The sequence below is a fragment of the Tympanuchus pallidicinctus genome, unplaced genomic scaffold, assembly GCF_026119805.1.
Source record: "Tympanuchus pallidicinctus isolate F22 unplaced genomic scaffold, pur_lepc_1.0 scaffold24, whole genome shotgun sequence".
Lineage (NCBI taxonomy): Eukaryota > Metazoa > Chordata > Aves > Galliformes > Phasianidae > Tympanuchus > Tympanuchus pallidicinctus.
In genome coordinates, this window is record NW_026294741.1 from 2,669,030 (window position 1) to 2,696,733 (window position 27,704).

General features: G+C 43.9%; 3 protein-coding genes across 13 annotated transcripts in view; 1 reads left to right on the top strand and 2 right to left on the bottom strand.

The window, feature by feature from the left end:
• Window positions 1–9,712, bottom strand: part of VMP1 (vacuole membrane protein 1) — a 56,614-nt gene extending 46,902 nt beyond the window's left edge. The window contains exons 1-5 of one of the 9 annotated variants that reach the window (XM_052688691.1): window positions 9,575–9,690; window positions 6,858–6,976; window positions 3,226–3,327; window positions 1,708–1,837; window positions 1,450–1,585 (exon numbers count right to left, since the gene is read on the bottom strand). In XM_052688691.1, the coding sequence (XP_052544651.1) occupies window positions 1,450–1,585; window positions 1,708–1,837; window positions 3,226–3,240 (281 nt within the window). In that variant the 5' untranslated portion in view covers window positions 3,241–3,327; window positions 6,858–6,976; window positions 9,575–9,690. Of the gene's footprint in view, window positions 1–1,449; window positions 1,586–1,707; window positions 1,838–3,225; window positions 3,328–4,974; window positions 5,114–6,857; window positions 6,977–8,266; window positions 9,212–9,574 lie in introns of those variants that run through there. The other 8 variants (XM_052688692.1, XM_052688693.1, XM_052688690.1 and 5 more) reach the window with 8 other exon arrangements.
• PTRH2 (peptidyl-tRNA hydrolase 2) lies at window positions 9,704–10,862 on the top strand. The gene is made up of 2 exons (XM_052688700.1): window positions 9,704–9,873; window positions 10,207–10,862. Exons 1-2 carry the CDS (start codon window positions 9,719–9,721, stop codon window positions 10,739–10,741), a joined length of 690 nt encoding a protein of 229 aa, XP_052544660.1. The 5' UTR covers window positions 9,704–9,718; the 3' UTR covers window positions 10,742–10,862.
• A 1,566-nt stretch (window positions 10,863–12,428) lies between these two features.
• CLTC (clathrin heavy chain) overlaps window positions 12,429–27,704 on the bottom strand; it is a 29,395-nt gene continuing 14,119 nt past the window's right edge. For 2 of the 3 annotated variants that reach the window (XM_052688661.1, XM_052688663.1), the window contains 22 exons: window positions 27,331–27,495; window positions 27,031–27,211; window positions 26,410–26,573; window positions 25,008–25,133; window positions 24,273–24,415; window positions 23,696–23,930; window positions 23,219–23,341; window positions 22,982–23,127; window positions 22,632–22,815; window positions 22,112–22,304; window positions 21,483–21,640; window positions 21,127–21,291; window positions 20,928–21,035; window positions 20,653–20,820; window positions 20,346–20,495; window positions 19,947–20,078; window positions 19,670–19,780; window positions 18,795–18,965; window positions 18,267–18,488; window positions 17,141–17,161; window positions 14,144–14,219; window positions 12,429–13,442 (listed from right to left, as the gene is read on the bottom strand). In XM_052688661.1, coding sequence (XP_052544621.1) covers window positions 13,318–13,442; window positions 14,144–14,219; window positions 17,141–17,161; window positions 18,267–18,488; window positions 18,795–18,965; window positions 19,670–19,780; window positions 19,947–20,078; window positions 20,346–20,495; window positions 20,653–20,820; window positions 20,928–21,035; window positions 21,127–21,291; window positions 21,483–21,640; window positions 22,112–22,304; window positions 22,632–22,815; window positions 22,982–23,127; window positions 23,219–23,341; window positions 23,696–23,930; window positions 24,273–24,415; window positions 25,008–25,133; window positions 26,410–26,573; window positions 27,031–27,211; window positions 27,331–27,495 — 3,267 coding nt within the window. In that variant the 3' untranslated portion in view covers window positions 12,429–13,317. The remainder of the gene's footprint in view (window positions 13,443–14,143; window positions 14,220–17,140; window positions 17,162–18,266; window positions 18,489–18,794; window positions 18,966–19,669; window positions 19,781–19,946; window positions 20,079–20,345; window positions 20,496–20,652; window positions 20,821–20,927; window positions 21,036–21,126; window positions 21,292–21,482; window positions 21,641–22,111; window positions 22,305–22,631; window positions 22,816–22,981; window positions 23,128–23,218; window positions 23,342–23,695; window positions 23,931–24,272; window positions 24,416–25,007; window positions 25,134–26,409; window positions 26,574–27,030; window positions 27,212–27,330; window positions 27,496–27,704) is intronic. The other variant, XM_052688662.1, reaches the window with a different exon arrangement.

Sequence of the window (27,704 nt, forward strand, 5' to 3'; positions counted from 1 at the left end):
GCAGCCAGCTTTTGCATGTGACCAATTTTACAAGGTTGCAACAACCCTGCTTGATACAAATTCCTTAATTGTGTGGCCACATACATTTATTTTCTGACATCTAATGCTATAAAAGCACAGACATAGCAAACTGTAACTGCAAGATATCAATTCAGATGGAAGACAGAAACCTGTAGAAATACAAGAGGTGTAATAAAGAAATACATTCAGAAATGTTTCAACATTTAGCAAGCTGAAAAAAGTAGCTGTTCATATCACTGCAAGAATTAGATTTTCAAGTGACTGTCACCATTTAAATAGCAATTTACTCAAGTGGAACACAGGAAACCATTAAGATTCAATTTGAGGTCACCTTCACAGCTCATGGTACAGTCTTATTTTCTGCAAATATATGGTCATGCTACACAACACAGCTGTGGTTGTGTAGTGGTACATAACACAGATGTGCTGTGCAATTCAGGATGCAAGTATTATCTGTAATAAAATGCAATATCCAGACAGCTGGGAAATAGCCTAAAATAACACCTCAAATTCTATTTCTGTGACGGTTGGAGATTGTTTGAAACAGCTAAGGCAAGATGTGGGAAAGCACTGCTCAAAGAAACAGTTTCCAGTGGTAGCTGAAAGAATGTAAAATAATTGGGCTTTGGGGAATAGATTATTTTGGGGAGTGCAAAATGGGATTCAGCCTAAGTAAATCTGCTGTTTTTCATTGCAGAAGATGAAAATGGAAAACAGAAGTTTGTATCAACTGAACTTATGTGTCAGCACATCAAACCCAGCCCAGCAGTCTGTGAACAGAGCCCATTATCACCAGTCTCAGCTCTCTGCAAAGGAGCATTAGCAGAAGATGCTGGAAACATGCAATTAGCAGTTACAACTAGAATAAAAGCCCGTTCCATCCAGGGTGTAAATGATGCTAGAAGTGCTTTAATAAGTAATTTCCTGCTATGAAAGGGACCACACAGCTTAGAAGCAAAGTCCTCTTTGCAGCACCAGAAATAAACACCAACACAAATTCCACGTAATCCTGAACCTTGCCCTAGCTAAATTACTCAAAGATCATAAAGTGATACTAACACACACATTAAAAGATCAGTGCTTAACACTGCAGTCTTAACTGCAAGATCTCTTGCCTTCAGGATCCCTAAACACTGTCCCATTCTTTCAAATGGAAGCATTCAACTCTCAGGAAGGAAGTTTGCAATTATCTTCCATTGAGACCTGACCACGTGTACACTTCTGTCACTGAGGTAGAAGGTCTGGGTATGCAGCTGGAAGCGTGGCATGTGCCAGTGGCTGCCTTTGAGGGACAAACATAAATGTTTTCTGGAAAAAGAGTTTTAAAGCTATGAATCATCGGGGAAAGTGAGATGTCAGAGTGAGCTACTGAATCACAGCATGGGTTTCCCCAGAATGCTTAGAAGAAGTTAAAGAAATTATCTTTACTTTATGGTCCATTCCTTCAAGTTTATTAGAGTTTCCAGGAAAAAATACTGCAAGGTAACAAGTGGTTGCCTCCAGAGGACAATATTCAACCTCTCTTCTCGGTCCCTTCGCTTCCGTTCACTCAACAAAGAAGAATCTGCAAATGAAAAGCAACAGAAATATGAAAGCACAGGCTGACAGTTCAGATTCCACCCCACCCAAATTTACACAGTTAATTATTTGTTTTGTTAGGGAGCGAACACGAGCTCCACTCATCACCTTCACTGATCACAAAGCATTTGCTCCAAAGCCATGAGAAATCATGTGTCCTCCAGTAAAGAAATGTGTTTTTTTTTTCCCCTCCATGTAGCTGACAACCATTCCAGAATGGGCGCAGGGTGCAAGAAGTCTGTTAAATGTATTAGCATTATGCACCATTAGTTTCAGATCAGCTACACACCAGGTCAAAGGCATCTCTATTGCCCACTGCACAGCCCACATTTCACTCTGAACTTTCAAGTTTGGTTCTCTTCCAAAGTTATTCTCAGACTGCTCCAATCGAAGCAGATTGAATTACATGTGCTCTCCACACACCCAGTCACCGTGTAACTGGATAACAGTATCTGCCCTCCCAGTAAGAATTCCTGGGTTATGTTAAGCCTTGCCAGGCTGTTCAGCTTCTCCAAAAGGAGCCTGCCAGAAGGAAGTGCTCCTGCGATCCTGTGAGCCAGCTTTGCTCACACACCACAGCCCCTCGCTTAAACTGACACGATACATTTCGTTGCTGCTAACCACAGTGATTTGGTTACGTTGCAGTTCAGTACCACCATAACACCAACTGCACCTCAGTCACAGTGCCCATCTGATTTTCCTCAGCTGTAAGTGCCTGTTGCTTCAGATGAACTTACAGGAATCCCACAGCAGCAAGTACTGGACACCCACACTCCCCAGGAAGGCTTTGGTTGACTCCATACACACAAGCACACGCTTCTCTTTCAGCCTCAGCTGAAGAAGTTTTGTTCCCCACTTTTTCCACTTAATATGTCTAATAAAAATGCTTCAGCCCTGGGTTTTTTGCAACTTTGTATGATTTTAGTAAACGTTGTAAGAGACTGCAGTGGTGTAAGCCTCTGAACAACTTGAGAAATCACTTGATTACAAAACTTAATTAAATATGGAACTGGCACATTCAAAGGCAGACAGGAAACCAACTGAGATGATAACCATCTCCACACCACACAGAGCATTCAGTGACAAAGGTCTTCATTAAATGTTCCCAGGTTACCTTTCACAAATTCTAAACACCAATCCAAGCTGATTTCAGACATACCATTAAGAACAACAGGCACAAGGCAGGAGATGAAGCTGTTTTGCCAGCGACGTACAATTGAAAATGATGCATTATAGTGAAGTTGTCAACAGAAAAGCTAGAAACTGGGAGACTGAAAACTGGATTTCTCCCAGAGCATAACAGATTTTATTACCCATACCAACTCTTCAGCTTTTAGCTTGCAGCCCCTACCACTGTTAGAGGATCACATGCATACGAGCTACAGAGTAAGAACACTGGAAGGAGAAGTCTGTAAGAGAGAAGCTGAATGGCAGTAGATAGCATGAAACCATTCTGGGGCTTTACATTACAGAAGTTCTCCAGATTTCAGATTGAAGTTTCCAGTAGTAATTCAGGTGTCTCCTTTTGCATTATCTGGGCATAAAGCATACCAACATAAATTCCTTTCAAATCCTGTGCTGGTCACAAGCTGACCAGCTGAGAACATGAAGACATTTCCTACCTACCTGTGAAGCTCCCATTGTGCTGTTCTTTGCTCATTCCTATGCGTCTCTGGTCACAATCTGTTCCATTCTCTGCCATTTCATAGATCACTCACGTACAGGGACCTAACAGAACAAAACCAAAGAGCATCATGTCTCCATCGCTGTTACAAAGACTCTGTTTACTCAGTAGTCAAAGGATGCATGCAAACACCCAGCAGCTCCCCAAACCACTGTTATCCCACATTACATCACGAAAAAGCAGAAGTGTTTCCATTCCCACAAATGACAAAGTTGAAAACCTTTCCACCTACAGAAATCCGAATTTTTGCACTTCAGTGACAAAACTCCCTCATTTCTATGACTGAACAAAAGCTTGTGAAACAGCCCTTGCACCCAGCAGCCCCCTGCTGGCACTCCAGGAGGAGCAGAGCATTGCATGGGCTCCCATTCATTCCCAAAGTGAAGCTCAGGCTTTGACTTGCACATTAGAGAGGATCTATTCTGTGGGTAAGCCACATGCAAGCAGATCTCAAAATGCTCCCAGATTCATAAAAAGAACCCCTCAACATGGTAACCAAGATCCAGAGTTGCATCTCACATCGTACGGTCTAATATCTCTAAAGCAGAAAAGGAAAGCTCTGCATTGCCTGATGAAAAGCATTTGGAAAAGCCAATGTTCTCTGCAAGTTCAGTCTCTCTTCTGATGAGATCAGCCTTAAAGTTTCACAAGAACCACTGTGGTTTTCCTTATCCAGGAAAGGAAATTGCACAGCAATTGGAAGCCAGCGTAAAACGGAACATTGCAAGAGCTGCTTTCATTCTGCACAGTTGACAACGCTTGTGCAACTGAACACAAGCAGCAGCCAGCCACAGCCACGGCGTTAAACACCGTCCCATGAATCTTAGACCAGCCTCTGGAATTTCATTTTGGAGAACAGAGTCCCACAGAGCTAAAGCGACTCGTTTGCATTACAATTCTCACTGCAAGGAAGCTTGATTTACAGGGTTTGATACGGCGCTTTTGTTGGGAAACAGTGTTATATTAAAATGACAGGTTATATAAAACTGCCCAGTGCAGGAAATTAAAATTTTATGGCAAAAAAAAAAAAAAAAAAAGATATTTCTCCTTTGATTTACACTGGCCTTCAGAGCCAAAGCAGCACTTTAAGTTTGGTAAACAGCAGTGAGACCTTCACTCCCATTTAAACTGCAGCTTCTGGGCCCAACACTGCAGGGCTCCCCAAGGAGCTCGGGGCAGCAGAGGACTGAGGTGGTACAGCAGGAGCTCTGCAGCCATTCATTCAACAGCAGACAAATGCAAAATTCCTTCCCCCAGCGGGTGGCTGGAGTCAGCACAGCCTGGCTGCAGGGCACACAGCACCTGCTGCAGTGACATACGGATCATATGCTGGGCCACCTCCTGGTCTCATCAGAGCACCGGATCCTCGCAGGCTGTGGAGCATTCAATTTCTAGTGATGGCACTTACATGGGGGTTTTGCTTTGTACGTGTATTTATGCACATATATCAGATCCGTGTACACACACACAAGCCAGATGTGCACATACTGCACACAGAAAGCTCCTTCTCTGAACAGCATTGTTGGAAGTGGGCATCCACACTTGCCAGCTGCACAGGAGCTGCTGCTCCTGGGGCACCACGCAGGAGAGTTCCATGTTAGGGAGCTGCAGTCACATTCTTAAAGATAAACACCCCAAAATTTTACTCAAGCCATCAGTGGAAGTCACACGTTGCTCATTATGAAACTCACCTTTTTCCTTTGCAAATCCAGTCTCCAAAACTGAAGTCTCAGTTTGTTCTCTGCATTCAGCTTCATTCCATTTCAAGCAAGCCAGTTCATGCAATACAGACTCTTTCTGTGTTGGACATGAAGGTCTCGGCCGTGCACAGCACTCCCTCTGCACTGCACTCAGTACCACTGCCACACAAAACCCACCCATCTCTGCAGCTCCCAGCTGTGCTGCTCCTACACACAGCCTCCACGACCACAGCCAGCAGAACCAGTTGCATCCCGCCTGCCTGGGAAGGCCCTAATCTGGGATTAGCTCTGCGTAACACTACCTCGAGTACACAGATCAGTATTTACATCAAAGATAAATAACCCCCTTGCACACTTGTGTAGGCTGAGCACTTGTTAAGAAGGTCCTAGAGTCCCACCACTCTGCAGAAGTGCTCTATAAAAACTCCCATCTGAGAGCACAGGTGACTGGGAGATCTGGTGCCCATCACAGGGTCAGTCCCAAAGGGCAGCAATTCAGAACCCAGCCCCTTCCTGGTTGCAGAAAGCCCTTCTCAATTTACCGCAGCCTAATTATACTTAAAGTATATTAGCATGAGGGAAGGAGGGAAGTGCACACAGCTCAGCACTCCAATCTGCCCACCTCTTTGATACCAGTAAGAGTTATGGCTCCTGCAGGGATGTCTTCACCTGGGGATAATTGGAATAGCAGACTGAGCCAAATTGCAGTGACCTTTCATTAACTGAGTCCACGTCCTCACGTCCACACCAAACCTATGGAAGCTCACCAAAGAAAATCAAGTCCCAGCTGCTAAACAGACCGTCACTCCTCACGAACCCTGAACAATCCCACAGCTCATATTCAAAAAGAAATATACCCAGTGCACTGAGCAGCTACCAGCAAAAGTAAATATCAACTATTTAAGAGAGTGAGGAAAACAACTTTGAGCTGTTGTTGTATCACACAGAGCTTCTTTGTGGGGCTGAACAAACAGCCCACAATGCATTATTCAGCCGTAGTGCAATCCATAACGTTAAGCACAAAAAGACAATTATTGCTGGGCAAAATGTAAACTGGCCAACGGGAAGGGCTTGTCGAGGCTGTGACTGGTGCTTCAGTGTCAGTGCAAGCATAACAAGCTATTGGGGCAGAAGAGCAGGAGGCACTGCAAGTTCTGCACTCTGTGATCACAGAGGACAGAAGTCCCTTCTTCCTGCTGTTCGGAGGCTGCTCTGTGCTGCTGCACTTACGTCAAAGGAAAGAGGAGGCAGCTGGGTGCTGGCAGAGCTGACTATCCTTACTTCTGCACTAAGGATGCTTTGAGGACTCCTTTCTATGGCTTTGGAACAGTGAGGAAGCTGTGACACGAACTTGGTGATCTCACTGCTTTCCCACATGGTGTCTGATCCCTAATTCTCACACTTCTGGCCCTGTAGAACCCTGGAGCCCTGACTCTCCTCTCTAACAGCTACAAGTCACTCAGCTGTTAGAACCATGCTTATAGCTCAGGTTGTTCTGCTGAGGTGCCTGGGGGGGAACATCAGCAGCACACCATTTTCTGCCTTTTCTCATTTCTTGCATTTTAAGCCACATGCTCCAATCCAGCCAACACTCTGTTTCTTCCTTCTCAACTCTTCTGATAGCGATTTCTTCTTCACCTGCCTCCCTGCTCATCGATCACAATAAGAAAACAAAGAACAGAAGCTGGGCTTTCACAGAGTTCTCTCAGATCTCAGACACCCCAAACAAAGGCAGCGCTTTGGACACAGATTACATTCACAGTTCCTTGGCACAGCAAAGGTTTGAGAGCACCTTCCTGCAGCAGGCAGACCGCCTGCACACCAACACCTTTAAACACGGGATGAGATTGGTCTCAAAGCAAAGCATTACATACCCCTTAGGCTCCGTAAAACTGTGGCACTCTTCACTACTTCTTCTGCCTTTGAAGCCAGTGGAACAAATACGTCCTCAGCTTTGGAGGCATTCAAGACCAAAGTGAGAGCTCTCCCAAACCTACAGAGAGACAGCGCTGCTCACCATGTGATACAGGGCTGACAGCCTCCCTCACTTGAAGGTTAACAACCCTCCTAAAAGCCACAGAAAATATAGAAAGTAACTACTTTATTTTTCCAGTCCTTTAACGCTCATGGGAAGCGTTCAATTAAAGTAAATGAGGACACATATGAGAGATGTACAAAGTCTCCACAGACACAGCTATAATGGGCTATTTTGATAGGAGTACATTTATTCCCACACGAAAAAAACCCACGTTTTTCTAACTAAAATAGTTTAATCCCTCAAAGGAAAGAGCAAGTAATTCAGTTAAAGACCGCAGGTTTCCTTTTTGTGGGTTATGCCTCTGTACACCAGACCTATTTTCCAATTCCTAGCCAGAGGAAATCACCAAAAAAAGAAGTGCAATGTTACCATTTAGAGATCAAATTTCTACTTTTCCAAAAAGATTTTGGAACATCTTTGTTAGGAAAGGATGGTTTAACGTTAAGTGAAACAAGTTGCAGGGGTGCCACGTGCAGACATCCTGGCAGTGTCACAGCTCTCCGTGGGCAGGCTGCCTGTGCCCCAGAGAGGAAAGGAAGGTCACTGTCACAAGGAAACACATCCACACAATACAGAATCCTGCTAGAAAGCAGCTCGGAAAGAAGCCAGAGTTAGAGACTGATGGAACCAGTACAGGTCACACTAGGGCTGCCTCAGCTATCCAGTAAGAACATCCTGCCTGTAATGTGAACCACGGAGCTCGACTCCGAGCCTTTTAAGTGGGGACAGTATTCTCTCTACAGCTTCCAAACACGCTGACCTACCCACCAGCCTGCACTGTTCCCCAGGTCTGCCTGGTCAGTGTGGCACCAAACCTCATGGCTGTGCTTCCAACCTGCTACAGCCACAGCACAGTGTTGCAACAGCCCTGAGGCTGCGCCCTTCGTCCTCCTGGAACAGCAAAGTCCATCCAGCTGACACTTCTCCAGCCAGCTGCAGTTAAAGTTCTAACTGAAGGTGATAATTTCTCATTGCAGTTGTACCTGAAAAAAACAGCTTACTCCTACTATAGACCAGGAATAATAATAGCTTTGTTTTCAAATTAGAACTTATTAAGGAGAAAAACACACACAGAGATCCCAAAATACGCATTAAGACATTCTAACAAGTGGCACTAATATGATGCAGTCAGAAACAGTTATGACAGATTGAAAAGGCATTCAAAGACAACAACTCAGAAAGCTTTGAAGCAGACATGGCAAAGTTTCCAGCCAGAAGGGCAGCCCCTGTTCCCAGCACACTCACCTTTCCCATTCCCAATTCCCACTTCAAAGCCAATGAGTGCTCTCCTCTCCCTTCCCACAGAGCTTACAAGTCCCACTGATTTCATTGCTAAGTAGCACAAGGAGCTTAGCTCAAACTAACAACAAGTACTAACCACCCATTGCACAACTGGAAATGTGTTTGTTCAAACCCTCCTCTGAAAACAAAGGATGAAGTAATCTTTGATTATCTATTGCCAATAAGGAATAACAATAATAACAAAGTCCATTCCCTGCTGCAGAAACAATAAACTAAAAGAAAGAGGAATGTCACTATGAAGCCTTTTTCACATGCTCCAAGGCATCAAAGGGTAACGCCGCATCCCCTCCCAACCCACGTAATCAACATGAACTAAACCAGGATACCCACTTGTTGGCAGAGCAGAGAGAACAAGGGCAGAAAGGACCCTGAGGATGTTTCACACATGCAGCTCGAGGCAGATAACCCGCTTTCATAGCACTTTGCAGACAAACTGCCACCATCACACACAGCAACACATACAGCAACCCTTCCCTCAAGTCACCTATGCAACTTGTCAAAGTGTCTGAGCAGCAAAACTGGAAGAAAGGAGGAATCTTATTGCTTCTGTCATCGTTAGCTGCCAACAGATAGAAAGCTAAGAAGCAGACAAACACACGTGAATGTTAACTTCCATCAACAGAAGGCAACGCTGAGACACCTCAGGGATGTGGGCTTACCCAGCCAAGCAGGACAGAGCACTGCTGTGCTTTGGGAATGGAGATAACAGAGAATGGTGGGGACGACAGGGCAGCCAACCAGGGGAGCAGAGTGCAAGAGAAGCAGATAGAGACCATCGGAATGCGACCCATCTCAAAGGACAGATTTCTCCCTGTGTCATCAGTCACCGTCCCTCGGGAGGCACCAGGTGATCCCATCACAGGGTTGCCGGCCTTTTACCCAACGAGACGCACAGATCCCACGCGGCCCGGTGACGAGCTGCCCGCAGCACCGCCCGAACCCCACAGCTCTGCGGCCCCTCAGGTTCTCCCAGACCCCACCTGGGCCCCTCACGCTCCGCTCCCGTTCCTCCGCCGACCCCGGGCCGGCACAGCGCGGCGGTTCCGCTCCCCGCAGTGCCCGCTGAGCGCCGCCCCGGCCTCTAAGGGCCGCTGGGCGCTGCGACACCGGACCTCCCTGAGGGGGAGCTGTCGCCATAGAGACGAGGGCTCAGGGCTGGGGCCTGAGGGGAACGGAGCCGGGCAGCCGCAGCGCTGAGGAGCACCAAGAGGAAGAGGTGCCTCCGCGAGGACGATAAAGGCAGAGCCTCACCCGGCAGAGAGCCGCGCCGAAAGCCGTGCCGTGCCGCCGCTCCACACTCACCACGCCGCGCTCCGGCTGCTCCTGCTGGGCCCGGGCCAACCCGGAAGTAGAGGTGGAGCCAGCCCGCCTCTTACCCTCCTCTTACCGAAGTCGATGACTGCGTCACTTCCGGCGCGCCGCGCTCCTTTCCCCGGCCCGCTGCTGAGCGGAGGCGGCAGGCGCTCTGATCGTCGTTGGCGCGCGGCCGTGGCGTCACCTCCGGGCGGCAGCGGGGCGGCAGCAGCGTGGTGGGCGCGTGGAGGTGGCAGGTGAGCGGGGCGGGGCGGGGCTCGGCTCTCCTGAGGGCCCTGAGAGAAGCCGGCCCGTTTCGCCTTTCTTTCATTCGTCGGCCTCGAATTGCGCCGGTTGTGCGAGGCCCGGCGCTGGGTGAGACCGGTGAGGTTGCGGTGCTTCTGTCGGCGGCTTGCAGTCACATGCGGCTCCCGCTTCCCGAACCAGCGGAAGTCGTGCGGCTTTGGCTGCTGGGGAGGCGGGGGAAGGCCGCGTGCTGTGACCGTTCCCGCTGCCTGAAAGGGGAGCGGCCTGGTGGCAAATACGGCCTCTCAGTAAGCAGTTGATCACGGTAAGCTCTGTCTTCACAGCCCGTCTCCCAAAGGCGCCATGGATTACCTCTCCAAGCCCGGCTTCCTCAGCATCCTGGCGGGGGTTGCCTGCGGTGTGTGCCTGGGATGGGGCATCCGCGGTCGGCTCCTGCGGCAGCACCGCGCCATGGCGGCGTCCGCCGGCGGCTGTGGGACCGAAAGCAACGTCATGGGAGAGTCGGGAGAGTTCAAGATGGTGCTGGTCGTCCGCAACGATCTGAAGATGGGGAAGGGTAAAGTAGCGGCGCAGTGTTCCCACGCGGCCGTTTCTGCCTACAAGCAGGTTCAAAGGAGGAACCCCGAGCTCCTGAAGCAGTGGGAGTACTGCGGGCAGCCCAAGGTGGTCCTCAAAGCTCCCGATGAAGAGACTCTGATTCAGCTCCTGGCTGATGCCAAGCGCCTGGGACTGACTGTGAGCTTAATACAGGATGCTGGTCGCACTCAGATAGCACCGGGCTCCCAGACCGTCCTCGGTATCGGGCCGGGACCTGCTGATGTAGTAGATAAAGTTTCTGGTCATCTAAAACTCTTCTGAGCTGGGGAGCAAAGGAATTTGAGTGCACTGGTATAGATGGTGCTGAAGGGATAAAATCCCAGATTTGGGATGTTTCAGTGTGTTCTCCAGTAGAAATAAAGTTACCGTTTTTTGTAAAAGATGTAAATTTGCAAAGCTTAATGCTGTTGATGAGTTTTTCTAGCTTGTGCATTGCATTCTGAAGTGGGAAAGAAGATATTAGGAGGAAGTTTTTCACACAGAGGGTGGTTTTGCCCTGGAACAGGTTGCCCAAGGAGGCTGTGGATGCCCCATCCTGCAGGCATTCAAGGCCAGGCTGGATGTGGCTCTGGGCAGCCTGGTCTGCAGGTTGGTGACCCTGCACGTAGCAGGGGGTTGGACACAGCAGGGGGTTGGAACCAGCTGATCATTGTGGTCCTTTTCAACTCAGGCCATTCTATGATTTTAGGCTTGGTGGAGTTGGGAAAAATAGTGCTGACAGTTTTACAACCCAAAAGAAGGAATCCAGTATTTTTAAAACTTGTGCAGTGGATTGAGGATTTTGAATTGCGTGAAGCTCACTGGCTGAACAGCAGCTCCAAGGAGGCGTAAGTGAATAAGGCTTGTGCTAAAAATAAGTTTCCACCCCACCCTTTCCTTTGTATGAGTTTTGTTGGGTTTTTTTGTTTGTTTGCTTTTTTGAAAGACATTTAATTCAGAGAATGCTACATCCTGGAGCAGCTGAAGATTGCCCCACTCAGATGGAGAGAGCTGGAGCTGAATTACTGTGTTGTTTCCAATACAGCAGCTGATGCAATACCTTGTAACTGGTATAAGACTGAACAAGTTAAACAGGGTTTACAGCTCAATGCTTAAGAGCCAGTAAACACTTGTAAAGGGAAGATGCAAGCTGTGCTCCTTTCTGGATGAGGCTGTGCAGCTTCTGCATCTGTAGGCAGGTCAGTGTTCCCAATTCAACCAATGCGATGGGAGTTACCCACATGTTAACAGTTCATCCTATAGGAAACTAACCTCTGAGGAGCTGCTAATCCTCAGTAAGATACAATTTCAGGAAACACTCAATTTTGAGATTTAACTGGGCAGAGTTAAAATCACACTGGTACATAGGTTCTACCTCTGCTCAACTGACACCCAGTACAACCAAAGTTCACATGAGCAAGCAGGAAGGAGACTGAGCCTCAAATCTGGAACCTGATGTTGACAATGGCTCCTGGTTAAGAGACAGAAGTGTCTCCAGCTCTAACAGGGTCAATGCTCTAACAGGGTCAGTGCTCTAATATCCATCACGCTCAAATATGACAGTATTCATAGAGAAACATTTAAGTCTGTTTTATTTGAAGCTAAATATATTTAAGGCAACTTACATACCTAGAACATAATCTCAATTTAACTGACACACCCTACTACAATCCTAATGTATCATCTGGTCAAAGATGCTGCAGTTGACCACAATGCAGCCCACTACTGAAAAGTGCCGTTCTCTTCTGTCTGGCATAATCTTACTGTAGAAAAAGCATTATGTATTCTCTTGTATCCTCCCTTCAGTGCAAGACACCACTGATGGTCTCCACTGCTGCTGTTCTAATGGCCCCTCCTACCCTTAAGTGTATGCACCTGTATGCCCCATACTGCTAGCGTGGTAATGCTTGGTTTGAGGTTGAAGGTCCTTTTTGAAAACAGTAAATTGAAGCTACTACTATGCAGCATGTCCACAGTCCAGTAATTTATTTTTAAATTGAGTAATTTCAAATTGCACAAACAAAACTGAACAGCAATATGCTTGAATTCTCTCTTCTGTACACTCAAAACAGTGATCTAAAACACCACAATATCCAACATACACAAACCTCAGGGCAGGGTTAGTAAATACACAGATTGGAATCATGGTGCTCTGTTCCTGAATGGAATGTCCCACAAAAGCACAGGATACAGCACAACATAAGGTCATCTGTTACATATGGAGTGAGCAAAAAGACACTAGCATTTTCTATATGCATAACTGGAAAAACCTGCATAGGTTAAGGAAAAAAACTTTTACTCATAATTTTAAGTCAGGCAAGGTTGTCTGTATGCATTTTAAATTCTTTTAGAGCTATGCAATCCATCAGGGTAGGATATGCTGATTAGTGTTGTCTCTGTCAGCAGTCTTGCAAGGTCAAATACAAGTATCTTCACTTCAGCTTTCTCTGAATATACAGTGAGACTTAAATGCATTTAGAATAGACAGTACATACTGTAAGCTGCTCACATACGATGAACTTAAGATTCAATATTAGAGTTTAACACTATAGAGTGCAAATCAGAATCTTCACAATAGACTTAATGGTAATAAGCAGTCCTGCAAAAGCCCACTTGAACAAAGTTGTTTAAACTATTCCCCCTTTTAAAGTAAAGTCTAAATGACATGGAATGTGAAAAAGATTTAACATAAGTGATTCAAATAGTTTGCGCTAGAAAAAACAGTCCTTCATGAAATAAAGGTTACAAGAACACGAGGCAGAACTCTTTGCTTTTTCCCTGTTATGAGTTAAAGCGGGGAGGGACGGTGGAGTTTCAGTAAGAAAATATGCTAGCTCCAAACAGACTTGTGCTGCACCTTACATGCTGTACCCAAAGCCTGGCTGCGGTTGCCCGTAGGGTGGTGCAGTGTAACCATAGCCAAAAGGTGCTTGTGGAGGAACTGCAACGCTGGGTCCTGCTGTCAACATGAGTTGTGGCTGGCCTGGAAGACAGAACAGACAGAAGTTGCACCTTTACTGTTAGGTGCTGACAGCTCAGATGGAATTCCTGCAGCCTCCCTGTTGACTTCTGTGCGTTCAACAATAATTCCCTACGACTGACTTAGAGGCTTCAGCAGCTGGGATGGATATTTCCCCAAAAGATCTCAGATGCTCAATTGCTAACCATGCCTAAAGAAACACTTCTATGAGATTTTTTTTTGCTTTAGAGAGAATATAGATCAGACTACTCATCAGCTTTGTACTCACAGCTAGGTCTTGAAACATCACCCCCAGTGGTTTTACAGCTAATAGTCCACAATCATCACACTGCTTCAGGATGCAGTGCCTGGGGATGCCAGCCATGGACTGAAGGCCCCTTTATCACTCGTTAGAATTCCTATTTGTAATTAACTAGAATCAGTGGAATAATCTGGCTATGAATATCCAAGATAATAAATAGCAAGATCTAAAATAAAGCACTTCTGGAACAGCTCCCATGCTACTTCCCTCAAGAAAACCTTTCTGTAATGGGACAGTCTCAAATCCTGTAGTCCCCATACAGTCTCAGCAGCAGTACTGTAGTTATACTTCAGAACACGTTTCCTTAAGACTTGCTTTCACGTGAAGAATTTTTCTTGGAAGAAAATCAAGAAGCGCTGATATAAAAGCCAAATATATTACAACACATGAACCAAAATATTACCATAAACAATAGGTTGTGTTTCAGTAGCTTGCTCCTCTTCCTTTCTCAAGGACTCCGATGCATCCAGTTTATCCACCTGGAATCGAGACCAACAATTAAAACAACAACTCCAGATGAGGTACTTATTCATGGCAGAGAAGTGGAAAAGCCTTAGTGGTATGTTAACACCCATCAAGAAAAGGAGACCATTTACAAATTCAGATCAATTCAAGTAGCAATGTTGGTACTGGTGCAGTCAAGATTGTCCGTTTCCTGAAAAAAACCCTTAATTGAGGGATTTGTGGAACTTCATTGAAAGTGGCTCCAGGCTGAAGCTCTGTATGAAAGGTCCCATACTGGACTAGAGCTACTTTGACATCAGTAAGCTCGTGAGTGACTGTTGCTCCAACGGCTCCAAACCAACAGCCTGAAGTCACAAGCTCAGATTTTGGCACAGTGTCAGCTGGAGATCTTTGGTGCTGGAGCAACTTCTAGGACAGCGTTCAGACCTGGAGGGGTTTCCCTGAATATAACGTTGAGACAAAGTAATCTGAAGTTGGTATTTGTACGAGCAGACTGCAATAGCATCCGACATGTCACTTGAGCCTCAAGATTTCACTTTCCAAACCCATTCACTCATGCAATTTAAGTTCAAATGCAGAGAATGCATGTGTATAAGACTTGCTTTTTTCCACTCTAGAACTGTGTGGCAGTCAGCCTAAACCCACAAATACTCAGCTTGTGTGAGCTTTACACACAATAACAGGACAAGACTAGCCAGCTTCACTCTGCTGCACGGCAAGTGGGATTGTGCTGTTAGCCCCCCCTACAAAAAGGAAGAGAAGAAACTTCTTCTGCAGTGAAGTATCGTTTGCTACTAAAACAGATACCAGGAAACTCAGCATTGCTATGGTCTAAGGCAGGCCCTGAAACTAAAACCGTACAAATTAGGTATTGATATTTTACCTGAGAGATAAGATTTAGAGTGAAGTCAGAAACAATCACGCCAATTACTTTGTAAACAGTAAGACAACTCGCAAACCAGATTAGTCTTTCATTTCATGTGTCCTTAATAAAGGAGCTTGAAGATAGGTCCTCCTGTACTTACACAGGGTCAGCATTACTCGTTCAGTTGAGTTGAACAGTTTTCAGTGTAACTGTGCTACTTAGCAATTACCGGCAGGCAGCACTAACAGCTTTCTTCCTTCTGAATTGCAAGTTACAACATGCCTTCCTTAAACCTGTTAATTTGTAACCTCTGTTAGAGGCAATACTCCAGGAAGTGGCGTAAGTCCCGAGCTCTGAGTTCATTCATTGATCTGGCTTCCACGGCAAGCCTTTCTGTCGTCTCACACCGGTATCTGGCTTGCTGTTGTCAAAGTGCATGAGTGTATCCTTTAAGACTCATTTCCAGAAACCGTGCTGAGAATGCACTGGTTTTAGCTCAAATAGCAACACAGTGAACATAAAAGCACAAGTTAAGAGATGCAGATCCAAGGAGAATGTGCAAAGATTGCTAATCAGCAGAGGCTTTTGGTTTACATACACTTGGAAAGCCTCCAGCCCAGGACATTCCATGCATTTTTGACCCAGTTTTGATGCCTCTCCTCAAAGTTAAACAAACAACTCCAAGAACAAGTCTGTAACCAGCCTGCAGGATGGTTCTTACAGCACTTGCTTGAGCTTCATCAGGTTCAGTACCCTAGCACACTTGTTACAAGATTGTTTAAAAGGCTTTTCCACAGGGACTGCAATAAGCTGCAGAGGAAAAGTAACATGCATTCAATGTTATTGTGTTATGTGTGCATGAAAAAGAGGCAAAAGTACTGAAGCAGGAGTGAGGTCTGAAGATGACTGCCATACAGGCTCCCCCCAAAAACCACACGCAGCCCACAGCAATGCCTTGTAGCTTAAGGATAGTGGGATGTAATTGCAATGACTGCTACACATGCGTAGTTTATGCAAACACTGCAGTTCAATTACCTTTTTTCACACACACGCTTTCTTACTGCCTCACTTACTAGCTGCTGAAGGACCTTACACTACACATTTTAGTCAGGTTAGCCTTGAGTTCCAGTGGTGTATTTACAGTCATCTCATCACCAAGAAGCAGTTTGCACATAGTCCATCTTGAAGCCATTTGTCAGTTTGTTTGCCCTTTGCTCGACCACGTTAATGGAAAACTAAAACTTGGGCTGGTTTTAAGGAGAATTGAAGTGGTATTTGTACAGAAGAAGATGGACAGAAGCCTTAGAGATTGCCCTTAGGAGGGGCAACATTGCATAGCAAAAGGCAAATCCCAGAGTAGCCTCAGAAGAGCAATTACTTTTTTTTTTTTTTTTAAATAGGTAGCAAAAGAAATTTAATGAAGCTGAAGAGCTTGGAAGGCAGTCTTGTTTCTTTTTGTACAACTAAAAGAAATTTACTACAGGGAAGGGAACCACAGACTTGGTCTAAAAGCTGGGGTTTTAAGTTACTGCAGGATCTAGAGCACCATGTGGATTAAACTAGCACCATAAGAACTGGAACCTGAATGAGGAAGAGTCTCTTCTGAAGCAGCTAGTATCTATTCTGCCTACTGTCAGCACACATTAGTAGTGGTCAAGAGATCAGAAACTGGATCACAGTCCTTGTAACTAGCAAACGCTATACTGATTTATGGCTCAGAGACAGTTGAGAAGACTTTATTCCTTGCTGTAAGTCATTCTTCTGGTCAGTTTGACAGTCAGATAGCAAGATTTTTTTATCCTTTTGACATCAGGTTGACTGTGATCCAGCTGATCACCTGTACGCCCTTCCTGAGGTTCTATTAGCTTATTAGTAGCAATGAATCTACTTTTGTCCTACTGCACTAGCTACTCATAAAGTTAAACGATTTGCATATGCTTTAGTGATATTTTGTTTGGGGAAAAAGCAGTAGCAGCAGTGTAATAAACGTAGGAAAGAAAAAAAACTCATGCAGAATCCTTAGACTTAGTCCTCCAGACTTAAAGATGGAAAACAAGAATCAACTTTCACCTTTTCCTTTATTGCATCAACCTGCAAAGGAATTCAGAAGGTGCAGCTTAGAAAAATCAAATTCCATATTTAGCATATAAGAGGTAGAAACAAAAGTGTCAGGGAAGAAATAATTAAGGTACAGGAGAGTGAAAATAAAGATACACCAGAAGTATCTGCTTTAAAAAGGCAGCTCTGCTTGTTGCCAGATTGTACTGCATTGATTTCATCAGCTAACTAGAATTATAACCTAATCTTTCAGTAGGTTACATTTTAATCTAAGAATCCTACTCCAGGACTACCAGTCCCAAGAGAGGCCTAGTAATACCTCAGTACATCAGGCATATCTGATAAGCAACATTATTGCTTACATAGCTCCCACCTCCCCCAGGGTGCAGCACTCAAGGATAGCAGATCTCTATATGACTACAGAGTCTTGCCTCTGTGTAACAGCCAGTCAAGTCTGCTGGACAAAGGGGCACTGTGGACTTCACTGACTCAAGCACTGAACTAAATTTTTACTTCTCACAGAGGAAGAGTTTTGAACATTAAGGGATTTAGGCCATTTTATCCACTAACATAGCTTCAGCAGGACAGATTCTGCAATTGACAGCTAGCATTTAGCTGTGACTAATCTGGTTCAAGTCTGTCAGAAAACTACCGAGCATTTTTGCCATCCTAATGCAACTTCAAGCAAGAGTTGAGTCATACAGATAATTAGTGTCATTAAGCATCAGAGCCATATTTTAAAGTTAAATGCACAGCAGACAAGGTTAACTCAAGTTCTAGCAATAATCAAGCTTTTTTAGTACACAGACTAGAATTTAGTTAGCTTATTCCCTGCTGGGATTTCCAACTGACATGGCATATAAAAAGCCTGAATCCTGGAGCTACTTAAGACACTGCCCATGGTCAGGCAAATACTACTGATGCATGTTCCGCAACTGGTAAAAGGGCGGAGTCTGCAAATGTTTCAGTCTCTTAGAGGGCGAAGTCTCTCCCCAGATGGACTGAAAAATAAGTGTGGACATGGACAGACAGACATTTGACAAAGCCCATATCATGTTAGTAGCAAGCAGACAGTCTCAAGGCATACGCACCACAGTGACTAACGAGCTTTCAGTGGTGGAGAAGCACCTGCTCTTACCTTGGTCAAGTACTCCTTCATGACCTGAATAAAGTATGGCATGGCAAAGTCCATGATGTTGTGCCTCCACGCTGTTTCCAAGACAACGTCAGGCCTTAAAAGATCATAGCAGGTAAAGAGACAAGCACCAAAGCATTCTTTCTTGTTCTCCTGCAAGAACCACTGCAACAATTCTTCTGCCAACTCAGTATCTTTGGATTCTGAAGCATATTGCATTGCATCCTACAACAGGAGAGAGACTGGTTAGCTTGATGCACCAAGGTACACTCACTGACATGGATGCAGTATTTAACTAAGCTGCAACCTATTACTGACATTAGCAAAGAAGAGGATTCTACAATTTGTTTCTAAGAATTCCTCAGCATGATTTGCCAGATTACTAAGAGTTCCAAGAGGCACCACCTAGTGGCATCCAAAAAGATGCAGCTCGACTGGAAAGTTGAGAGATCAAATTTGAGAGTTTGGGAGTCAGTCGAAAGACCTCAAATAAGTCAAGTATACTAAACCAGATCTGCATATGTGTCTTACCTTGTACAGTCTGTCCTTCTTACAGAGTTCCACACTCTGCTTCCAGCGATTGTTTCCTTTGAACAGATAGGCAGCAATCCTTCGGAACTCTATCAGCTCGTGTTTCTCCAAACGTTGAGCAAGAGAAATGTTGTCAAAGTTGTCATAAGCATCTATGGAAGTCCTAAGGGCCTGAGTCAAGAACAACAAAAGTTACTCACATCTCACAAATACAATTGCATCCTCTAAGATGTATGGAAAATAACTGCATCTGTTCTATATTTGTATTTCTAAGAAGATCAGGTATTCTAACTAGACCTGCAGAAAGATCTGTATTTTTTGGTCAAGCTAGCATTTGACACACATGGAGTTCAGAGTATTCCAGTTTATACGTTTCAGCAGTGATTGTTGAGGTTAAGAGACTGAATATCTACTGTACAGCCTACAAACAGTACAAAAGCTAGACATAACTGTTTGACCTTTCTTCAAATTCTTTCTTTAGCATCCATTGTTTTCTTAAAATAAAGGCTAGATCTGTAACACTCAAGGTAGGAATCTGCCACTCTCCTCAGCAGGAACAACCCAGAAAGCTCCCAAGAAGTCACTGACTGTTCTTCACTTAATCCTTCCCTAACCACAGCTAACCCTGCTTGAAGCCACAGAGAACACATACACTTAAGGAATGTAGGTTAGCAGCAAGCAGGCCAAACCGACTGAAAACAAGAGAAACCTGTGTTTCTAAACATTAAAGATAGACTCAGAACACTAGGTTAATACTGACACAGAAGCCAGCTAGAACTTCATCTGAAGTTCACAAGTAGATCCTTCTGGTTTGGATCACACATAAGACAAATCCATTTCTGTTTCAGCAGCTACCCTTTCTAGACAATACATACCTGGTAGTCTTCTTCAATAATGAAGAGGTTGTTCAGGGACTCATTCACTGATTTGTTGTTGTGATTTTGAACAGAGCGCAAGTAAGGTTTAACCAGGGGTAACTGTTTAACCTTCAAGGAAGCAGACAGATCAACTTGAGTCACCGTAACTCTTTCCAGACACCCCCTAGCATTCTCCCTGAGAGGCAGTGAAGTAGCAGAACGTTTTAAAATGCTACTATACCTAAATGCTTTTCCAATTGCAACTTATTTTTGATCTGAACAGTAGAAAATTTACCTTTGTGAAGAAGGTAACAGCACGAGTATGGTCAAGTCGAGGGGACAACACCATCAGCAGATCATTGAGCAACAGAGGTTTGAATTCCAAGTAGAATTGAACTGCTTTGTAGTACAGCTCCACATTGGCCACCTAGAAATGAACAAGGACATACATTAAGAGCAGAAACTTGATTGTAAAGGAATCCAAATGAATTATGGACATAACCTTAAGACATTCCAGCACAACCAAGCCACAAATGCAAGACTGTCTCTAGAAGTCATCTCAGTTACTGTAGTTGTCTTCTTTTGAAATTACGTGGCAGTACCAAGAACTTTCAATTTTAAACAGACTACAGGTGAAGAATGGAAGTGCACATAAAGTTTAAAAGTTTACCTCCTTCCACTAGGAAAGTAATACCTTAGTTATGATATCTTTGAATTGTCCTTCTTTCCAAGCATCTGTTGGGTGATTCATCATTGTGATTATGGCATTATCATATTCTTCATACTTATCATACAAGAACACCAATTCAGCCCAGAGATGGGCTTGTTCTGCAGCTCTCAGAACCTAAGCAAAGAGCATTTTAGAAATTCCAATCAATATATACATATATTGCTATCAGCATCGAACACTACTCAAGTGTCACTATTGCCAAAGCTAGGGGACACACAGTCCTGATAGATGTGTTTTAAGTTTCAGGTTTAACAACTCTGAGGCGTCTCACCTTGGGGATGTTGACTCTGGACCAGAACAGTTCCAAGTGCTCCCTCATCTTCTGTGGTTTGAACTTGGAGTAAAGAATTGCTAACTCTGTAAACATCCCCATGTGTGCTCGCTCAAGTCCAAGTGCTGCTTCCAACATAGTTATCAGCTCTTCAAAGTAGCCACGATCCTAAAAAACACAGTTAGAGATGTTTCACATTAGGAACAAATCTCACTGACTGTCAGCTTTACTCTACTGGCAACGCAGTCTTTGACAATAGCAGTCAGCTTAATTACCTGGTAATAATTGATAAGCTCTTCCAACTCATCTGCATGCACTACAATATGAAGTCCACACATCTGGGCCAGGCGGAATTCTTTTCCATCAACACAAGCAAAGCAGACCTGGAAAGAACAATTGTGTTATAGCTTGTAGAAAGCCTCTGAAGAGGCTAGAGCTTTGGAGTTCTCTAACTTATTCAAGCAGTAAGTTTACCTCTTTCCACGTGCGAGTGCTGTTTGCTTTCCGAGCACCATCCACAGCTGCCTGGTATTCACCTAGGTGAACTAAAGTTGAGGCTAAACGGCCAAAGTTGGACACGTTGTTATACAACAGCTTAGCAGCTTCATACATCTTTTCATCATAACAGCGATCACCAACCTGCAGGAGAGCATAACCGAGTTATAAGAGCTGTTCAGTCAGACTTAAAATACGTAGCATTCAAGCCATTATCGAAATGGAAATGCCTTTAAGGTTCAAGACCTACATATCCAAAGAGATAGAAGATCCAATGCCACTTTATAACAACCCCCACTGCTGACACAGCACAACTGAAAATCAGTCTCACTCACTTGCTGGATATGTGCATTGTTGGGTCCATTGATAAATTCTTCTAGCTCTGCCAGACGGTTTGTTTTAGCAAGAGCAAAGATTAATTCTGTTTCAACATATGATTCCCGGGCCTTCTTGCGTGCCATCTGAAGATATTTCACCAGTTCTTCCCAGTTTCCTATCAAACAGAGTTCAGAATGTTTACTTCTCACCACTGAGATCACTGGTGTTTTAGTTATACTACCACCTCAACCTAGTTTTCCATAAATAGTTCAATAGACATTCCCCAACAATTAAGGCCAGCCTTTATACTGCATGTGCTACATTAGATAAGGTCACTTTATGACAGGCCCAACTGAGTGAATTCTGGTATTAACTGCATGCAAAGACCACCTTAGAAGCAACTGCTCTGACAGAAGCCTCCAGCTATGTAAAAAAGGTAGCCACAAGACAACTAATTATCTGCAAAATCAGTACAGTATCTTCTCCCACCCTTCTTGAGGGCAGTCTTTGAAGCATCAGATTCTTCTGCTTACATCAAGAAATAGGTTTGGCAGAACTGCAGTTTCTGAGGATCATGCAAACAAACAAACAAACAAAAAAACTAAACAAGATCAACAGCAAGATTTTATATAAAACTTCATCATACCACTGGCATTGGCAGCTTGAACAACTTCCATGTACGAGGAAGGATCATCTGCTTTAATGTATGAATCAATTGCTTCCTTTACCATCCCTTTCTGAAGCTGTGCTTTAGCCAGCTGACTCCACACAGCAGGCTCATTGCAGCGCTCAGCAAATTCATATGCACGATCCAGGTTTCCAATGTGCTCTATTAATACCTACAGACAGGGTTACCATGATCAGTCACTGTCTATTAAGTTTTACAAGATACTAAGATATGTGTTTCATATTACAGCTCTTCAGTGAATTCACAGTTGCTTTTAAAAAACAGACAACACTACACAATGCACACAGTACTAAGATTTTACGCTTAAGAAGTTTCCCTCACTACAGGATTGGATACACACCAAATACTGGTTCTACTTTACAGGACACGACACAGAGCAGCTTTTGGTGCTAACTGGTATTAACTACCACAAGTTAACAACAAAATCCTCACGTGAGGATGCACATGTCACAGTTATCATGGACAGATTTTAGGATACCTGTACAGCTGATGTGTTCACATCAAACTTCCTGAAGATGGCAAACGCCTCCTCAAACAGCTCATTGCTGATAGCTATATTGGCTATGTCTGGAGCATCATAGTTATCCAGGCGGTTGATGTATTCCATGACACGGGTGCGATCAGCCTTAATAGCTGTGAGAATCAGCAGGTTCTGCAGGTTCCTACACAGAGAAAGAAAATACTACTGTAAATCAAGTAAAGAACAAGAGATTCACCTTCTCTTCTGGAGAAGCTCCTAGTTTGCTTGCTGTTCCACGTTACAGCAGTTCAACGCTCACATCAGGTATAAATTCAAGTTTCTTGTGACCCAGTTTTGACATTACACACCTGTGCTCACTGAATACGGAGTTATCAAGAACTATTTTCTCCAACAGTTCAATAAGCTCATTGGGAAGATCTGCAGTCATGAAGGCCTTCACAGTAACAGACACCTCCTCAGGATCCTGGGTCTCTGACAGTGCAGTCTGTACAACCTGCGGGCAGAGTCATTGACAGGTCAGGTGAGTCAGGTGCAAGCAAGTCAGGTTAGGACAGTAAAGGCTTTTAGCACTGCAGCTGTTATACCTGGTCAATTAGTGGTCTTCTGTACGGGTTGCTTTCCAGCAGCACACTGGCCCACAGCTCAGGGTCTTTACGGCGAACTAAGTAGCGGGAAAGGCTTTTGAAGAGAGAGTTCTCATTGCACACCTAGTGAAAGGCAAAGGCTTTTTAGAATGAAGCCACAACCACATAAGCCTACTACTAGCCGACAAACTAATTGTACTGCAACATCAAACCAGCTCCCCTGAGATGCAGGCTAGAAATCTCAGGCTTTGATACTACCACTAGCCCCCCATTCTAGAATTTCCAGGAGAAAGTCCCATTTCTCATTCATATGCAGAGAGCCAATCAAACAGCTACGATTCTGTTGCAAGTGAGCAGGTTCTAGCTTAGTGCTTTTTAGGAAGTAAATGCTGTTGTCAGCCATAAGCCCAAAGTACTCATCCCCGTGATATTCCTGCTAGCACTTGACCCTCAAGTCCACTGTTTGGCCATACGTACATTGATCAGCTCCAAATCACACTGTCCACGCTCATAAGCCACGCAGGCCAGGTGCGGGTCCCTCTTCTCACAGTACTTGCCAACAACTCGGCTATCATAGTAAGGATTCTCACGCAAAAATCTTTCTGGGTTGTTGTTGCTATCAATGTATATTTTGGCCAATGCATTGTGTGTTGCAGGCTCCTCACAACCCTCATGAATTCTTGCCTCCAGCCAGGGCAGAAGTAGTTTCAGCCTAGAAGAAAGGTGGGTTTTCTCGCATTAAAGGTTGAGTAAGTAACCACTTGTATGGTTTCTTCACTGTGAAAGTCAGCTTTAGTGTATGAAGAAGTCAGTAATGAAACCAGAGTTTCAGTACTCCATTTTGGCTTAGATTCTGTTTCACTACTGAAGGCTACTTAATGAAGGTCCTCACATCAGCCAAGAATGAAAGCAGACTGCTGCTGCTTTCTCACCCAAAGACAACTTCTGGCTGTCATTACCAGATTTAGTTCCTTAATGAGGACATGCACGGATGAATGAACATTATAACCATTAGCAGTCTAGCAGTATTAGGAGACTTGCAGAAATTTAATACCTGTTTCTTTTCTCAACCTCTGCAACAAGTTCATCAGTTGAAAACTGGCCTCTCACTACAAGGATAAGGTTCTTTATCACATCTTCAGAGCAATCCACATCAAGCAGTCCTCCAATAACAACAGGCAGGCGGCTTGGATTCACCTAAATAGGATCATTTTAAGAAGTCAGCACGTTGTCATGCAGCACAGGTATACTATACTATACTATACAGGTTCAATACTTCTCCCCAGAACACCACATAAAGGGTACTTCACTCAGAGTGACCTCACCTTCTTGCCCTTTTCTCCCATCTCCCGAGTTCTGAACACAGGAAAAAAAAACAAATCAATTCCCCAGTCGTAACAGCCAGTGGCTCACTAGTGCTCACTCCCCACAGGAAGAGCTGCTGAGCAAACTAATTTGTCCCTGGAGGAAACTGTACAGGAGAATTGCCTGCCCTCTCTATCCCAAAGCTGGAAGTTAAAACCATCTTAAGAAACCCATAGCTATTCTACCAAGCCTTCCTTCTTTATGAGGTTTTATTACCAGGGTTACTGCTCAATTTGACTGGAGAATAAAAGATATGACTCCCATAAGGGTTAGCTTGTCAAAGGCCATTAGTAGATACTTAGACATCACTCAAGTATGGGACTTTTTGCCAAATAACTGCAAACATTATGCTTATGGTCAGACACAGTACTAGAAAGGTTGATCAGTTTGACTCACTAAAGCCAAGTGACCCGTTGCAGCTTACCTTCTGTACATAAATCTCAATATATTTTTGGAGATTATTTCTATATAAGTACAGCACCAAGTCGTGGACAAAGTCGAAGCGATCACACACAATGATGAGCGGTAGCTGGTCAGTGAGTTTAGCTTCCTACAAGGAGAAGAACTTCCATTATTTGGTTTCGTTCTCAGACTTTAGCAGACAAATACAATTGAACTTGAAAGTTCAAAATTCAATGGTTGATCAAATAACAGTGTATCACTCAACTTCTTGTTTGCAATATGCAGCATAAGAGAGTACTCACGCCCATATCAGGGCATACAGCAAGAAGCCTTCTGAAGGTTAATCGTGGTTCTTTGCATGGCAAGATCTATGAAGTTTTACAACACAGTACAGCTATTGTAAGTCTAAGCTCTAAGTAGCATTTTTAGTTGCCACTGATGTTCAGTGTGCAGGATTAGCACTCTGGGATTTCAAAAGGAATTTAACCAAGACTTGAGTTGTGGACCAGAACAGAAAGCTTACGAACAGAATTGACTTTAAGCGTCACGTGTCCTGTGATACCTTGCAGCAATGGATTTAGAGAACAGTAAGAATCAAACTAGTACTAAAATTGTTAACCAGATTAAGATAGCTAAAACCATTCCAAGCATCAGATTACAACAGTTACAGCACTAAAGCTTGCCTATGTGCTGGACACTCGTCCAGACATGCATTTCAGATCACTTATTTGAACATGCACATCCCAGAATATAATCCTACATGTACAAATTATAGTTAAGGAGTTTACACAGGGAGGCCTGTACTGGGAGATTTACCTGGTACATGTCCTGCACATTCCAGACACGGAACAGCACAAAAAACAATAGCTTTCATCAGGAATTTGACAGCTCGATAACTTAACTTAGCTGGCTTGATCAATTTACATACCTTACACCTCAGTGAAACCAGTTTGTTTTGTTTTTCTTTTAAAGAGAATTCTCATTTCAAATGAGTTTTGCCATCTTCAGATACGATCAGCAAAATCTAAGACTATACTATGTAACTGACAAACACAAAGGCAGGAAATGTTCCCAGATAAAGTTTTCCCCTCCCACACTGCTTCTACTATTTCCAACGAAGTTACATTCATCAATGAGCTCAGTACTGATCACAGGCTATAGAATCTGATCTTAGAGTGCACTGTCTTTTTTCACTCTTCTGAGCTATGTCAGAAATGCTCTGAATCCCAGCAGGAATGGTCAGTTATCATGGATTTACACTGACTGGCATATCCTAGCAGAGCTAAACCACAGTTCACTTGGCTCAAGTTTCCAAAGGAGAAGACTTGCTTTCACAAAGCTGCCTTATTTTGTTAGCAATGCAGACAGTGTTTTTATCAGAACCCCAAACAATTCAAGGCAATCCACCCCTATCCAAATGTTACCTTGAGGAAGTTTTTAACACGTTCTGGATCATAGCAGTTGCTTTCCCTGCAGATTCTTTCTACTTCTTTAATCTGTCCTGTCTTGCATGCAGCTTGAATATATTTGAAGTGCACATCTGGATCCTGGCTAAAGTTTACAATGGAGCCCAGGAAATAAAACAAACCTTGAAGGAAACAGTCAACATGTTATTTTGCTAGTATTTGATTGGAGAAATACTAGATTCTGAGAAAGTCTGCCTAGTTTTGATTACAGGAAAACCCTAAATTGGATCACTGCAGAAGTTTACAAAGGCTACACAAATTTATGGTAAGCATTTTGGACAAAGGAAGAATGCTAGCAGTTTCTTCAATTGCAATAGTTGACTTTTTAGGTTGCCCACAGCTCAAAGCTTTCTGGTAGCATTCAAAAATGAAATATTCCAGACCATCAAAATATGCAACACTGAGTGTTGGTGGCAACTTGAAAGAGGAGCTTTAAGCTTTAGGTCAGGTTTCAAGATAGTTTTGAGGAAGAGGTTCTTAAGCTAAATATGGCTTTCAACAGGTAAGACAGCCCTTCATATACACTTGTACAAAGCTGAGCACTAATTCCTTTTGCTAGAGACAGGAGCACGAACTCACCTTCAAAGCTCTTGAAAGACTCAAACAGCTCAATAAGTGACTGTGTTGACAGCTGTTCGTGGTATTTTGAAGCTACCTGCACACAGATCTGCAGGTTCTGGCGGATGTTGGCAGACAACATAGCACGCAGACACTCCAGAGAATCTTCTACTGACAAGGAGCCAAAGTAGTTCACTAGCCACTGCAGAAACACATCAGCCATTTCAGACCCAAGTAAAACACTGTACAAGCTGAAATCAGTGTTGAAAGAAATTATTAATGGCCTGGCTTTTACTAGATTCAGGATATTTGATTTCATACCTCAGGATTGAGAAGATGAGTGTGAACTACTGCACGCTTGATGTCATACAAGTCTGTGAAGTGTTCGAGCGCTCTCTGCAGCAAGCCAGCTTTCTCACACAGCTGAGCTATGTGAGCCCGATCATAATGAGTAAACATTTGGTTTCCCAGGATAGCATCTGCAACCTAGAAGTAATAACGATCAGTTGCTACTGCCACAAATCATTGCTTAGCTCCATACAAACAGCAACACACAGAAATTCTATCAAGAAATAATCTGAAGAGAAACTATCTTAGGGGTTTGAAGTACTTATTAAGAAAAAAATATATATATAATTTTACAGTTGAAGCAGAGATGGTTTCATAATTTTACTTGTTCATCAGTGCCATTTGAT